General features: G+C 39.2%; 1 protein-coding gene across 1 annotated transcript in view; it reads right to left on the bottom strand.

The window, feature by feature from the left end:
• Positions 1-17170, bottom strand: part of DCDC1 (doublecortin domain containing 1) — a 477869-nt gene that overhangs the window by 42050 nt on the left and 418649 nt on the right. The window contains exons 24-27 of the mRNA XM_055549196.1: positions 16346-16499; positions 8833-8991; positions 7445-7645; positions 2185-2278 (exon numbers count right to left, since the gene is read on the bottom strand). Of these exons, the coding sequence (XP_055405171.1) occupies positions 2185-2278; positions 7445-7645; positions 8833-8991; positions 16346-16499 (608 nt within the window). The remainder of the gene's footprint in view (positions 1-2184; positions 2279-7444; positions 7646-8832; positions 8992-16345; positions 16500-17170) is intronic.

The following is a 17170-nucleotide window of genomic DNA, read 5'->3' on the forward strand; positions in this document are numbered from 1 at the left end:
CATAACAGGCCTCATTTTTATTATTTTACATGAACATTGATATATTCTTACAAACTGCTTCAAGAAATAAAAATGAAACAGCAAGTAAAGAAAAAACTCTTGAAAGGTAATACAAATTACCTTGAGATCAAACTCATTTCTTATAAAAATGGGAACCTTAGGGGAAAACTTCCATATCTATAATTTTATGAAACTGATTAAGGTACTAAATTGCATCTGCATGAGGTTTTACCTCACTGTCGTTCATGCCAAAGAGGCACCTATCAGGGCAAAATGGGATGTTATATATACAGTATCTCACAGAATAAAATTTTAGACCCCCATAGACTGTAACCCACCAGGCTCCTCTGCCCATGTTATTTTCCAGGCAAGAATACTGGAGTGGGTTGCCATTTCCTCCTCTAGGGGATCTTCCTGACCCAGGGATCGAACCCATGTCTCTTGCATCTCCTGCATTCGCAGGCAGATTCTTTACCATTTTCAGGCAGATTCCTGAAGCCCTGTCATCGATAGAGGATTTAATTAACCTTTTGTATTTGTTCAGATTTTTTACCACTTGAGCTACAGGGAAGTCATTATTAACAATGTGAAAGTGAAAGTCGCTCAGTCGTGTCCGACTCTTTGCAACCCCATGAACTATACAGTCCATGGAATTCTCCAGGCCAGAATACTGGAGTGGGTAGACGATCCCCTTCTCCAGAGGATCTTCCCAATCCAGAGACCAAATCTGCCTGCGATACAGACCAGGGTTCAATCCCTGGGTTGCGAAGATCCTCTGGAGAAGGGAATGGCAATCCACTTCAGTATTCTTGCCTGGAGGGTTTCATGCACAGAGAAGCCTGGCAGGCTGTCGTTTGTGGGGTCACAAAGAGTCAGACATGACTGAATGACTAACACACACACATTTGTTCAGATTGCTGTATCTCAATTTTGGATTCAGGACCTGCAAAACAAGTTGCCTCATTGCTATTAGAAAATGGCATAAAACAAATCCTATTTGGAGACAATATATTCTGTTCAACAAAAACATGGCAAATACTGTGGAGGACACAGAAAGTAAATGCAGAGAAGGGACACTCCTAAACTTTCTCTCCTCCTGTGCATCAGTCATCTGTGATTCTTTGCAACCCCATGGACTGTAGCCCACCAGGCTCCTCTGCCCATGGAACAATCCAGGCAAGAATACTGGAGTGGGTTGCCATTTCCTCCTCCAGGAGATCTTCCTGACCCAAGGATTGAACCTGCCTCTCCTGTGTCTTCTACACTGGCAGGCACATTCTTTATCATTCACACCACCTGGGAAGCCCGCCTACCAAGGAAAAATTACATACCCATCTAGGAGTGTCTTTGGTAAGTAAGGATGACAGACAAACATGGGAAAAAATCAACTCCATAGGTCTTTACCCAGAATTCAAAGAAAGCCAGCCTTCTCTGGACTCCAAAAATTGCTTGGCTGCTCTAAATATTTGCAAAATGTTGACAGTGTATTTCAAATGGGTCTCTTAGTAGAATGAACGTTGATGAGCTCACATCCTCCAGGAAGACTTCTCTGACCATGGTCTTTACTGCCAGTTGCTGGGTGAGAGGGAACTGGCTTATGTTTCCAAATCACTGAACTTAAAACATGTGCATCAAATAGGCTTCCCAGGTAGCACAGTGGTAAAGAATCCACTTGCCAGTGCAGGGTCACAAGAAACTCAGGTTCGATCCCTAGGTGGGGAAGATCCCGTGGAGTAGGAGATGGCAACCCACTCCAGTATTCTTTCCAGGAAAATTCCATGGACAGAGGAGCCTGGTGGGCTACAATCTATGGAGTCACAAAAAGTTGGACACGACTGAACACACACACACAACAGCCATTTGCCTGACTACACCCACTTCTGAGACACTATGAATGCTTTGGGGATAATTTCTCATGCTTGCCATTGGATTTGATTTGAGTAACTCGCATAGCTCCTGACATGCAGCAAGCCCACAGTCACCATCTGTTGGATTAAACTAAATTAAGGGCTACATGAACATGTTCAATTTGAAATCTAGGCAGATTATTGTAAATATTTTAACAATGGCATTCACGATAGGTTTCTATGACCTATCTTTCTCCCAACAAGGAAGCACGGAGCTTTCCTTAAATTTAACTAAATAAAGGGTTGTAATTACTTTCTGAGCCTCTGCATATCTTACCTGAGCAATAACCGGGTAGCCACAGACTTCATCTCTAGCCTTGGTCATAGATACCGCCAGAACAAGATCTGGGTTACTCACCAGGTGAAAAGTCCTTGGGAAAACAGGATTAGGCACATTACGAAGTAGCATTACCAATTTAGAGCGCCCCCTGTGCTACTTATCTGTGCATTGCTTCTTAGCTCCATAGATTCTCTGTGATAATGGATGTGAAATCTTCTAGGCATTTCTCCCCACCATGAGCATGAAATTAAGTTTTCTTGGTGGAGAGTGCTGGAAGAATATGGAAGGAGAAAGGGGCTCTCTTGTTCTTTCTGGCTGCTGCCTGGGGTCAGTGTTTGGGAGTGGGGATATCCAGGGATGCTCTGCCAAACCAGGTGCCCGGATGACATGGTCCCTTTAACCCTCACAGCCCTGGCCTGGTGATCATCCGCTTGTGGCCCTCTCGACATGGACACCACGAGCTCCAGGCCTTCTGCAGCACCAGCAACCCCATATCCTCTGCATTGCCATGTGTCCAGCAACAGCTGCACCCCCACGTATGTTTCAGAGGGTTGCTTCCTGCTTACCCAGCGACCACAGACACGATCTGACCAGACAAACTGGCCCATTTCTCTGCCATCCAGGGCACAACACCCATGCTTTTCCAAGTGAGTTCTGAACTCCAGGCTTGGGAGGGACCCAATTCCAAGTTTGTCCTCAACTCCCTCACCCCCAGAGTCCCATATAGAGGGATTAAAAAAAATCTGATAGTCATTTATCACAGTATAATAATTCTTTATCTTAAAGAATCCTATCTAAATTTTCTCTCTCTAGACTGTACCCAGACACTCTCCTCACCTGTTTTGCTGTTGAAAAGGTAATGTGGCAGAGAGATTAAGAACATGGATTCTGGAGTCACAATGCCTGAATTTAAATCTTGAATATACCTCAAGATTTGCTCAACAACACTGTGTCTCAAGTTTCCTCATCTGTAAAATCAGATAATGGAGCATACCTCACAGGGCTCTCATCTCGGGGATATAATAGGTTAATGCATAGAAAATGCATTGAATATTGTCTGCCTCATGGAACTTAATATGATCTACTATTATTGACGGCTGTGATTTTTTATAGCCTTCCCTCAAATTCTTCTTTTCTACATGAGTATTTCCTAAAAGTTCAAGATTTATGTTGAATATTTTTAAGTTATATTGGCGTTAAAAATAAAGCCTCCTTGACTGAAAAAAAAAAACAAAAAATTATAGAGCTACCCCCCTCCCCAGTTCTTTCCCTTATGTCACTTAAAAGCAAAAATAAACCAAACATTCAAGGATATTGTCTGCATAGCAAAAGTCTGCTCTTTATGTCTGTCAACATAAGCAGTGGCATTCCTGCTGTGGAAAGTATAGCTAGTCCTGAATATAAAATTTAATGATGTGGAAGTAGAAGAAAGGGGGAGAAAGTGGGGGTGAAGGAGATCTGTTGTAAAAATACAGTATTTTTACCTTCAAGACTTAAAAGGTGCTAGATATCTAAGTCTCTGAACATAAAACATTCTCATTGTAAAGCATATGACCGACTCACATTGTTGTACAGCAAAAAACCAGCACAACCTTGCAAAGCAATTATATTCCAATGAAAACATTTTTTAATCAATAAAACAGATGAGATAGGAAATACCTCAAACTTAAAAAAAAAAACAACAGAATTTGAAACATTGTTTACATTCTTACAAGACTGTCACTATTAATCATACAATGTGTTTCTTCCTTCTATTGTTAGTTAATGAAGTGTCATTTTACATCCAAAGTGGGTATTCGATTTTATCAAATACCTTTTTAGCATTTATCAAGTCCGTGCACGGTGCGAGTGCTGCTGTTCAATATTGTTCATCTCCGTAGCCTCAGCATGTGGCATAGCCCGCATCTTGCATTTTCACTGGCACTCAGTAGTAGTCAAATGAATGAATGATTCTGTATTTCCTGCAACCACTTACTGAGGTGGTGCCTAGATGAGTTACCTAGCTGTCTCTGTTTCTGCTGCCTAGAACAGAAGTAGCCACTTCTCGTGTGCTTCAGTTCCATGCTCAGCATGTCAGTGTTGATTTTTCTTCCTTTTTTGGACAATGGACTGTCACTTGCCCATAGCAGGGGTGCCTACATTCTGCGGGAACTCTGAGCTTATGGATGTCTACATCAAACCCACTATGTGCCAAACAGCAGTGTGAGACATTTGTGTCCCAGCAACATCCAGCATAAGGTACAGCCTCTTCTACTAATCCACAGCACAAGTGTGTACAAACCAACTCAGCCCCTTGAGCTTCAGTTTCCCTAGCTTTAGAACAAGTGAGGAGGATTTTCATCCCTGAGTGTTCTTTCATGTTTCCCTTTAGAGACCAAATGATTCATTCAGATTGTGCCAGGGCTGCAAATGGAAGAGAGATACCAGATTATCTCTAAAGTTGACCTGGCATTTTTTTCTGTGTGGCTGGAAACCAAGTAAATGTGTCTCTGGCAATTTCCTCCCTCCTGTTGGTGCCCCTTTGCTCATCTCTTGCTGACTCTCCTGGACCATGTGCTCTTCCAGCTAGGCCTTGTTCTCACAGGCATAATTTCCCTTAAGAGGTTTTGCTGATAATTGCTTAAGACATCAGATTTCCTAGTTGTTTTCTATTTTAAATAGGCCACAATGAAAAAGTAATTCAAGACCCAGAGGACCGAATGAAAGGTAGAAAATTCTAGGCACAGAGATAGCACTTGGTGCCTCCCATCATGCTGGCAAACTACCAGGCCAGTGCTCTATTGGTACAAATTCTGATTGGGCTGTTGCCTCGAAAAGTGCTAATTTACTGCCTGGGAAAAATATGGGTGATCAAGACTATGGTTCACATAAATGGGATCTTCTATAGGTATTGCTACATAGTGTAACCCAGGGTTCTCCAGGCCTCGCCAGCCTATCAGAACAAATGGGTTTCAATAACTAATGACAGGGAAAAAAGCAAAAGCAAAATGACAAGGCAAAATGTAGAAGAAAGCTCAGAATTACTGTCACTATACAGACACATTTTCGCCATGGGACATTTATTCATCTGAGTCATGCCCATACCTAATCAGCAAGACCTCTGCAAAACCTCTCCTGCCCACATGCTTAGATGGTGACCCACGTGTTCATGAGCAAACCCGGTCCCAATGCTGCTCCCCACTGTGGCTCCACTTCTCTCTGGACTCCGCAGTTTCCAACCAGGGATCAATCAATACTACCATCTCCCTCCAATTGTTCCTCTCTTCTACAGTTTGACATGGGGAGGCCTCACTATGACAATGTTGCAGAGTGTTCCGGAAAGTGGAAGGAAATTGAAAGACACCATCCCCATCCCCTTTTGTATTACATGTGGTTAGATTTTCCAAAGCAGTGATGGAGGGCATAGAGTTATAGGCAAGCTTTTCCTTGTTTTTACTTAAACAGCTGTCCTTCCCCTCTTCCCGATTTCCCGACAGCACTCAGAATGGAAACCAAAACCAGTGCAGACACTGAACGAGACTAAGCAGGACTCAGGACTTGTCCTCTCTTTTGATGACCAGGTGTTTCTGAATGAAACCCCAAGTGTGGCTGTCTCCTTGGGGTCACTTCTCTCATCCCCCATGCCTGACAGCTCCAGTTCTTCCGCCATGCTCAGATTCCAATTCTTAGGCTCAAGTAGGATGGCTACCATAATACAGAAAGCCAAGGCAGTAAGATGCAGCTCTAAATTCCAAAAAAGTAGAGATGGGTAGCACTGGCTTCATGAGCAAGAATTTTTATCTGTTTAGTTCTGTGCTGAAAGCGCCAGCACCTAAAACACTGCCCTTGATAATCCTTTGCAGCTAAATGAATGAATTCTGGTCCCATACAGAAAACTATTCACAGGGACAAAAGCCTGCTTCTTAGCTCCCCCGTCGCAAAGACAGCTTAGCTAGGATGAATGGGGCGAAAGAACACACTCCCCAGGTCTGTCTACATGTTGGCTTTTCAGCCGTCTCTAAAACAAGGCCACATGTGTTCCCTGCTGGCGGCTCTGAATCTCAGACCAGGGAGCAGAGGAAGGCTAGTTCCTTTCCTGTCCATGCTGGCCCCTCTGCTGCCGCCTGCTGAAGCGTATACAGTCTCTCTAGCAGCAGCAGTCCCCTAAGCCTTCTGCATCAGACACCCTTCAGAATCCAACAAAAATCACAGCTGTTTCCCAGGAAAAAGAAAAAGTATTGCACAGATATACAAATACATTTTCTGTATGTAGTATTTCAAGAGACTGAAGAGGGCCCTGGAGCCCCCACGATACAACATGAATGATAGACTTGGAAGCAAATCATCTAAAAACCAAGGAGTTGTTCTCTCTCTTGCTAAGGAAATGGTCAAGTATACACAAAACCAGAGAGAAATGTACAAGAAACCACCACAGATTCAACAGTTATCAACATTTTGCTATTCCTGCTTCATCCACTGCCCCCTCCCCACTTTAAAAATGTTTGCTTTGCTAGAATATTCTAAAACAAATCTGAGCTTTCAGTTTTATCTGTAAATACTACAATGTACATCCAAGTGACCAGGACTTAAAAAAAAAAAACATAACCACTAAACTATTATGACACCCTACAAAATTAAAGCCTTTTTAATATCACGTGCTACCTAGACTGTTTTAAATTTCTTCTGATTGTCTAGGAAATAACCTTTCCGACAGTGGTAAGCTTCAAGCTAGATCCATACAAGGGCCAGTCACGGCACTCGGTTGATATATTTGATTAGGGCAAGAATTCAATTTGATTTCACTGTGTGAGTAGAAGCCACATCAGTCAGTTATCTACTGGAAGTGGTGGAAGGGAGGGAGGGCATGCATGTGAGGAGGTACAGGAGACTCTGTTAACGAAAAGTACCTCACAATTTTTAAAATAGGACATTTTAGAATTCCTACTTGATTTTATGATGTTTTCAAATCATAAAATCAATTAGATGAGCACCTAGTTTTCCCTTGACCTTGGCTCATTAAAACTATGAACCCAATAGTTCAGGCTTCACATTCCTTATCTGAATCCAGAGTGGATGGGTTGTGTGTAGACTACTGAGCACTTACATTTGATTTCACTTTTTCTTCCTTGAGTAGGTTAAGAAAAAAATCATTGGCTACATTAAAAAGAAAATCCAAAGTCCTCAAATATACCCCTGCCTGCTCTGTGGGGACCATGCTGGATCTCTTTGGCTCCCATTCACCTCTTGATATATTAACGCCCAAATATGATGGGTTTACCTGCTGCCCTCCTTGTGCATCCAGCGTTGATGACTATCATCTGCTTTTTTCTCCACCAAAACCACCTCCACGCCTGAGCGCAGGTTGGGGCCTCGCACCCCCAAGACTAGATGAGGAGCAGCATAGCTTATAATTTGCCCATCTCTGTATTCAAACTGCTGGTGGCAAAGTTTCTGCAATTTACTCTGTTTTGGAGAATGGCTGAGATAAAGAAAATCCCATTAGTGGCAGAAAAATGTCCTGTGCTCTGATGTGCTGCAGATTGCAAGTTCTGTTGGCGAGAGACCTGCCGTGAACCAAATTCACTTGTAATGGGGAAGCATTATCATCAGGAGAGCAGTGAAGCCATTTGCTTTGCATTGTCAAGCTGATGTAAAAAGTAGAATTCTGAGTTTATTTTGTAATAGGAATATATGTTTATCCAAGATAATTTGAGAAATTCATCAGCAAAGAAAAAAAATCATTTTAGATCATTTAAAGAGAAAAAGAAGTAGGAGGCAGAACAGGTCAAATAGAAATCAAAACAGAGAGAAACAGAGGAGTTCTGAACAAATGATGATCATTTCTATCCTCTATCTACAGAATTCCTGGCAAATAGAACCCCATTCTCCAAGCTTTTTCCATCTTCCCTAACAGCTCATAGAATATTATAAACCAAAATGATGATATGTTAACAAGTTAAAAGAATGTCTTACTTAAATATCTCTTAAGGCATTAAACAGACTTAATAAATCTACCAAACATAACAATACATTAGCAATTAATTTATAAATGTCTATTAAGTCTACTTTGTGCATGGACCAATGCTAAGTGTTGAAGAGCTGAAACTGTTTAATTTATGTAAATTGCTGTAATGTTAAGTAAATACATAAAGATAATGGAATAATAAAAAGTACTATAGATTGGTCATTTCATTGGACATTGACCAGAGAAAAAAATAAAATTAAAAGGCAAGAAATTGCATTTTACTAATTTCTTAAAGACATCAGGGGATTTTACATGCTTATTCATAATTTCATTCACATACTCATTTCACTAAAATATAGGCTCTGTCCTAAGTTCTCAGGAGGCAAAGATGGGTGGGCTTACCTTTTAAAAGAAAAGACACAAGTGAATTACACAAAAAATTACACAAAAGACACAAGTGAATTACACAAGAAATTACACAAAATTACACAAAAAAGACACAAGAAATTACACTATACAGCTAAAGCGAGAAGGTACTTCCCACCTGTACCTGTAAATACTTCAGTCAAAATCAGAAGAAACACAGAAATGTGTGTGTTGATGTAGATAGCAACTAAAAGTAATGTAAATCTTCAGGAATAAAGTGAGTGAACCTAAGACCAGGTAGAAATATTTAACAGGAATCCCTTATAATTTTTTACCTGTATTTCTTCTCCGGTTCCATATTTTCAAAGAGCTCGTCTTCCATTTTCTTTGGAAGACTGTCATTCTCATCAAAGTTATGAGAAGGTTCCTGCCAGGCATACCTGCGAAGTGTGTGACAAGCCTTCATTCTGAGATGGGCTCTTGCATGTGAATCTCTATCAAGGTGGAGAAGCAAACAGAGGTCTAAGAATTCTGATTTATACTCACAGGATGTTCTCTGAGGAGCAGTCTGATTGTATCCTAAAGGATGTTAGTGGATCTGGAAATCATATTTCCATAATGGTTCCTAACATTGCAAAGTCACATCCTACTAATACACAATTTAGAATTTTGATACAAAGCTACCAATAAAATTTCTCAATCACATAATAAACAGCATTCATCTCTGTCATATTTACTCAGGAAAAAAATGGGGCCATATGTATTATATTGCAAAAATAAGATTAGGACTACTCAATAGTTTTGGAAATTCATAACAAATGTGTAATGAGACTCTTGCCTACTCCATAAATGTGGCATAATTCTGTCTGAAACAGACAGCCTAGATTACTAGGTTTCATAAAATTTACTCATTAAGCAATGTTAAGGAATCTTAATTAACTTCTCCTCTCAGTAGAAAAATCTAGAGAGACTCAAATAGCACCAGCACAAACATGCCAGGTTTTGATAGAGAATAATATACAAAAACACTTAAATAGTCATAGTCTGAATAACTGAGCGGGCCTCCTGGCTTCTTATTTAGATGAAATCGTGAACAGACACATAGCCACCATGCAGATGTGAGTATATCAAGTTCCCAGGCTCAGTTCAGGGTAGAGTTGCTTGCGTGGGATCATGATACAATACGGGACTGCTCTGCTGAAGGCAGGATACATATACAGGCAAAGGAGCTCACATACTTCAACACTCTAAATGTGCATAAGTGTAAATAAAGTTCTCTGGGGGAAGTTGTGGTCACCAAGGTGCTTGTGATTATTTGATGTAACCGCAAGAAGTATCAAAGCACCCAAGTCTCCAGGCACAAGTCTTGCTTTAGAAGAGCAGGCCATAGACTTTTCAAATGTAGCAAAAGTATTACATGTGGATATGAAATCGGTGGGTAACAACTGCCTCATTCAGAACTTCAGCAGGAACAGCTTCTCAAGTAGAAAAATCTCATTAACAGTTAAAGAGAAATAGTGCCATCTTGTGTTGAAAATAGAAAATGCAGCTTTCCCACCAACTTCATCTGTTTGATGAAAATAGACCAACAACAAAAATAAAGTCAGTTTTAACACAGTCAGCAAGGTGTAAACAAGATTTTTCCTCCAAGTTGAGATGTTTTATCTTCTAACTAGGGCAGTCTGTATGCTCTTCAGTTTCCAAGCAAATGAAGTACAGTACAGTCAATTTTAGAACAGCCATTAAAACAGACACCTAAACAAACATCTTGCTTTATTGATTCATTTATGTCCACTAGTTAGAACCGGACATGGAACAACAGACTGGTTCCAAATTGGGAAAGGAGTACGCCAAGGCTGTACATGGTCACCCTGCTTATTTAACTTACATGCAGAGTACATTATGTGAAATGCCAGGCTGGATGAAGCACAAGCTGGAATCAAGATTGCTGGGAGAAATATCAATAATCTCAGATATGCAGATGACACCACCTTTATGGCAGAAAGTGAAGAAGAACTAAAGAGCATTTTAATGAAAGTGAAAGAGGACAGTGAAAAAGTCTCAAGGAGCTTACATTCTAGTGGGAAGAAGAGAGATAATAGACAAATAAATGAATAAATAAGCAATATAAGTGTTACAGGTGGGATAAAACAGGAAATTGTGATAGAAATTGGGTAGGGTGAGGTAGGACCTACTTTAGCAATGGAATCAGAGAAGACTCCTCTGAGAAATGATGTTAGAGTTGGGCCTTGGACAATGGGAAGGAGCCAGGCATGTCAAGACCTGAGGGGAGAACACTCGAGAACAAGTGGAAAGGCTCCAAGGCAAGAACATACATGGCTCACCAAGGAACAGAAAGACACTAGTGTGGCAGGCATATACTAAGTGAAGGGAAAGGTTGCACATTAAGGCTTAAGAGGTGACCAGGGCCTGGATACAGGCACTGAAGAAATGAGAAAATTCCTTTCAAACTTCAGGCTCCGAAGGCCTTTTCTTCCACAAAGCATCAATGCAGAGGTTAGTGCCCTCAGAATTTCTTTTCCACTTTGTTTCTTATCATTCTTATCAGAAATCTTTTCACCAAACCTAACTATCAAAAGAGTTCCTTCCAGATTTATATTCTAGCCTCTTGCTTTACAGATGTCCCTCCTTAAATTATTCCCCCTCTTTTTTCAATATGTGAAAATCTCCATACAAACATAGGTAAGAAAGTCTAGGGAAATTTTGTGTTTACTTATATAAGATGATAGGGGTTCGAGTGATCAGAAATGGTTCAAAGAACAAGTGAAAGTTAGCCTGGAAAAAATACAACCCAGATTAATGACAGTGAGTTCCAAATACTTTAAACAGGTGAACTCATAGAATAGAGACATTCTAAATCATTATTTCAACATTAAAATGGGCTGCCTGGTGCAATAGTGATCTCCCTGTCAACTAGGAGTATTCATGAAGAGACTGGATTAAAAGATACTGCCTATAACATACAGGACATCTTTTTTTTTTCTACATCATTTTTTTTTTAACCTGAGGTATAACATATAACACTATATTAGTTTCAGGTGTACAACATAATGATTTGATATTCGTATATATTGTGAAATGATCGCCACAAATACATGTAGTTAACATACATCCCTGCAGATTGTTAGATTGTTTTTCTTGTAATAACTTTAAGATCTGCTCCCTTAATGACTTTCAAATACACAGTGCAATATTACTGGGTATAGTCACCATGCTTCCGCACTGTTTGTCTAATGGACTCAACCACTTTTAGATCAAGGATTCCAGGCCTTGATGAAATCTATGAATCAGAACAAAAATCTTTGCTCTCAAAGATATCACTTCTTTTTTCTTATTTTCTGTTTATTTTTCCAAAGTACAGTCTAATAACTCAGAGGCTAAACAATAACATTCTTTAGAAAAACAACAAGAGGGGATGTTAGGAAAGCTTGTGGCCCATTCCCTAATGATTGAGCAAGATATCATATAAGTCAAATCACTCTCTCTGTGAAAGGCTTTCCTTTCTGGTGGCTTTTTAGTGTCAGGATGTAGGACCAGATGAATTACCCACTAAAATGAGGAAGTTTGATCACTGACATAAAAGTTAATATTCTTATACATGAGGACAGAAACAATGTTTTAAAACAATGGGTAACAATGATGTATAAATTAATTCTCAATTACTATAATGGTAATTGACCAGCTATTTCTGGTTTCATAATTTGGAAACTCATTCGATGATTCCTACATTTATTCAGTAAATGATGACAAAAGTCAGTTTCCCTGGTCTTCGCAGAATGCATGTGACAGTTTCTGCCCTCGGGGAATTCCCAAGTTGGTAGTTGTTGGTGAGAGAGAAGGTAAGGATCTGATAAGTACATTGCTAGCACATCACTGTCATGATTGATTTAATGATAAAGAATCCTTCCACCAATGAGGATGGGGCAAGTCAAGGTGGCTCAGTTGGAGAGAAATGAATATGTGGTCAGGCCTACAGCAGTGCATCAGTGGAGTAGGCCATGTTCAGCTGACAGCTTGCAGCTGCTGAGCTGGAGCTTGGCGCTCACGTGGCAGAAAGAAAAAGCATGGAGAGGAGATGGGTATGTGGGCACGAATGAGGATTAACACAGGCCTGGATGAGGGTCAGAAGGGCTTGAAATTGCAGACTAAACATTGTTTTCTGTGTGCAGTAGGTAGCCATTGAAGAACTGTATAAAAGGATTGTGCTTTAGAAAGATGATTGTCCACAGACGAAACTTGAAGGTGAATTGGAAGGAGAAGATTATGGAGATAGAAACCAACCAGAAAGCTATTCCAGCAATGCAGGATGGTAACTTACATTAACATACATTCAGCTGGAATCTCCAGTAAGTAAGAAACACAATTGTTCCTAAAGTCATGCTGATGGAAACAAAACATGATGAACTCCTAAAATAAATATCCCCAGTTCTAAGATTCTAGTCTTTTTATTTTTTTTTTTAATTTTATTTTATTTTTAAACTTTACATAACTGTATTAGTTTTGTCAAATATCAAAATGAATCCACCACAGGTATACATGTGTTCCCCATCCTGAACCCTCCTCCCTCCTCCCTCCCCATTCCATCCCTCTGGGTCGTCCCAGTGCACCAGCCCCAAGCATCCAGTATCGTGCATCGAACCTGGACTGGCAACTCATTTCATACATGATATTTTACATGTTTCAATGCCATTCTCCCAAATCTTCCCACCCTCTCCCTCTCCCACAGAGTCCATAAGACTGTTCTATACATCATGGTAACAATAACCCTGTGTACGAGACAGCAAAAGAGACACTGATGTATAGATTCTAGTCTTTTTAAAAATAGTAACATCAAAGGCTTTTTCTGCATCTATTGAGATTATCATATGGGTTTTATCTTTCAATTTGTTAATATGGTGTATTAGACTGATTGATTTGTGTATATTGAGGAATTCTTGCATCCCTGGAATAAACACAACTTGATCATGGTATATAAGCTTTTTGATATGTTGCTGAATTTAAAATTTTGTTGAGGATTTTCGCATCTATGCTCATCAGTGATACTGCCTGTAGTTTTCTTTTTCTGTGTTGTTTTTGTCTGGTTTTGGTATCAGGGTGATGATGGCCTCATAAAATGGGTTTGGAAGTGTTCCTTCCTTTGCAATTTTTTGAAAGAGTTTTAGAAGGCACTCTCTCGTGAAGCCATCTGGTCCTGGGCTTTTGTTTTTTGGGAGATTTTTTATCACAGCTTTGATTTCAGTGCTTGTAATTGGGTTGTTCATAATTTCAGCACTGCTTCATTATTAAAAATCTTCAAAAAATGGGCATAGAAAGAACTTACCTCAACTTGGTAAAGGCCATACATGATACGCCTACAGCAACCATTATTCTCAATAGTGAAAAACTGAAAGCATTCCCCCTAAGATCAGGAACAAGACAAGGGTGCCCACTTTCCAAACTATTATTCAACATAGTTCTGGAAGTCCTAGTTACAGCAATCAGAGAAGAAAAAGACATAAAATAATCCAGATTGGAAAAGAAGAAATAAAGCTCTATTTGCAGATGACATGATACTGTACATAGAAAACCCTAAAGATAGTATCAGAAAATTACTAGAGCTAATCAATGAATTTAGCAAAGTTGCAGGATATAAAATGAATACACAGAAATCACTTGCATTTTTATATACTAACAGTGAAAAATCAGAAAGAGAAATTAAGGAATCAATCCCATTCACTGTTGCAACAAAAAGAATTAAATATCTAGGAATAAACTTACCTAAGGAGACAAAAGAACTGTACACAGAAAAGTATAAGACACTGATGAAAGAAATCAAAGATGACATAAACAGATGGAGAGATATTCCATGTTCCTGGGTAGGAAGAATCAATATTGTGAAAATGACTATACTACCAAACATAATCTACAGATTCAATGTGATCCCTATCAAATTACCAGTGACATTTTTCACAGAACTAGGACAAAAAATTTCACAATTCATATGGAAACACAAAAGACCATGAATAGCCAAAGCAGTCTTGAGAAAGAAGAATGGAGCTGGAGGAATCAACCTTTCTGACTTCAGATTATACTACAAAGCTACAGTCATCAAGACAGTATGGTACTGGCACAAAAACAGAAACATAGACCAATGGAACAAGATAGAAAGCCCAGAAATAAACCCAGGCTCCCTTTGGGTACCTTATATTTGACAAAGGAGGCAAGAATATACAATGGGGCAAAGACAGCCTCTTCAATAAATGGTGTGGGAAAACTGGACAGCTACGTGTAAAAGAATGAAATCAGAACACTTCCTAATACCATACACAAAGATAAACTCAAAATGGATTAAAGACCTAAATGTAAGACCAGAAACTATAAAACTCTTAGAGGAAAACATACACAGAACACTCAGTGACATAAATCAAAAAAGATCCTTTATGACCCACCTCCTAGAGTAATGGAAATAAAAACAAAAGTAAACAAGTGGGACCTGATTAAACTAAAAAGATTTGCACAGCAAAGGAAACTATAAGCAAGGTAAAAAGACAACCCTCAGAATGGGAGAAAATAATAGCATATGAAACAACTGACAAAGGATTAATTTCCAAAATATATAAGCAGCTTATACAACTCAATACCAGAAAAACAAACAACCCAATCAAAAAGTAGGAAAGAGACCTAAACAGATATTTGTCCAAAGAAGACATACAGATGGCTAACAAACACATGAATAGATGCTCAACATGGCTCATTGTTAGAGAAATGGAAATCAAAACAACAATGAGATATCACCTCACACCAGTCAGAATGGCCATCATCAAAAAGTTTGCAAACAATAAATGCTGGAGAGGGTGTGGAGAAAAGGGAATGTTCTTGCACTGTTGGGGGGAATGTAAATTGATACAGTTACTATGGAAGACAGTATGGATAGTCCTTAAAATACTAGGAATAAAGCCACCATATGACCCAGCAATCCACTCCTAGGCATATACCCTGAAGAAACCAAAACTGAAAAAGACACATGTATCCCATTGTTCATTGCAGCACTATTTACAATAGCTAGAACATGGAAGCAACCTAGATGTCCATCAACGAATGAATGGATAAAGAAGTTGTGGAACATATACATGATGGAATATTACTCAGCCATAAAAAGGAACGCCTTTGAGTCAGTTCTAATGAGGTGGATGAACCAAGAACCTATGAAGTAAGTCAGAAAGAGAAAGATAAATATTGTATTCTAATGCATATATATGGAATCTAGAAAAATGGTACTGAAGAATTTCCTTACAGGGCAGCAGTGGAGAAACAGACATAGAGAACAGACTTATGGATATGGGGAGAGGGGAGGAGAGGGTGAGATGTATGGAGAGAGTAACATGGAAACTTACATTACCATATGTAAAATAGATAGCCAACAGGAATTTGCTGTATGGCTAAAAAACTCAAACAGGAGCTCTGTATCAACCTAGAGGGGTGGGATGGGGAGAGAGATGGGAGGGAGGTTAAAAAGAGAGGGGATATATGTATACCCATCATTGATTCATGTGGAGGTTTGACATAAAACAACAAAATTCTGTAAAGCAATTATCCCTCAATAAAAAAATAAATTAAAAAAATAGTAGCATCATAACAGAATTATTGAAAGTAGATCACTGTGATGGTTGAACACTGAAGCTCCAGCTCTATCCTTTTGCCAGGAAACAATTAAATACTAGCTCTTCAAATGCCATTAGTTTCACAAACTTGATGTGGGTTCCCTGCATGGGCTCTGCACTGTTACTGAGCTAATGAGCTAAGTTCAAATAGGAACAGGTAGCTTTTCTGGCCACACTGATTACGTACAGAATTTCACTGGAAGCATTTTCTGATGTTAAAGCATTTTTTTGCATTTGTTTTTCCTCTGGTTCTATAATTTGCTTCTCTTTTCCAAAAATTGGTTTCCTCACAGCAAGCTTGGCTCCAGACACAATGTCACTTTGGACTTCTAAAACAAGAGCTGAACAAAAATGCACAAATTGCAAGGACGTATTAGTTATCATCTCAGAGCATTAGGATTTTGAAAACACGTGTTAAAATAAAAATGCAGAAACTTTCCAGCTGTTGTGTCTAAGAGAATACATTCTAAGTGTAATTGATAGCTGCTCTTTAAACTAATAAATTGAATTTCACTTAATTCAATTTTTGTAGATTCTTTCCTGTCGAGATATTTTCAGTCAAAAGTGCTAAAAATAGGTCTTTCCAAAAATAAGCTAGCTATTGTAAATTGTAACTATTCAAATGGGTTACATTATCTAGACATATGCCTTTAGATCATTCTCTGGGATCCCAGACACCTCAATGAAAGTTCCCAATGCCTTGAGAGACACATGCAAAGCATAATATATGGTGTTCAATATATGCATTAAGATACTATTTTAAATTATATTAATGCATTTTATCTTTTTCCTTTCTATGTATAGGATCTTTGTCCTGGTCCCGGGGTATCCTTCAGGGAAGATGGAAGACCATGAGGAAATGAGCAACATTATGAGAGGAAAGTGTAAGTACAAATACAGTTTTGACATTCAAGAACAAGACTATGCATGCAGGTCAGGACGACACTGTCATGATTTAGGATTTTTTTTTTTTTCCCTAAAGGCTCTTAGCTCCCATTTAACTCATCACAGT

The sequence above is a fragment of the Bubalus kerabau genome, chromosome 15 (assembly GCF_029407905.1).
Source record: "Bubalus kerabau isolate K-KA32 ecotype Philippines breed swamp buffalo chromosome 15, PCC_UOA_SB_1v2, whole genome shotgun sequence".
NCBI classification, from domain to species: Eukaryota; Metazoa; Chordata; class Mammalia; order Artiodactyla; family Bovidae; genus Bubalus; species Bubalus kerabau.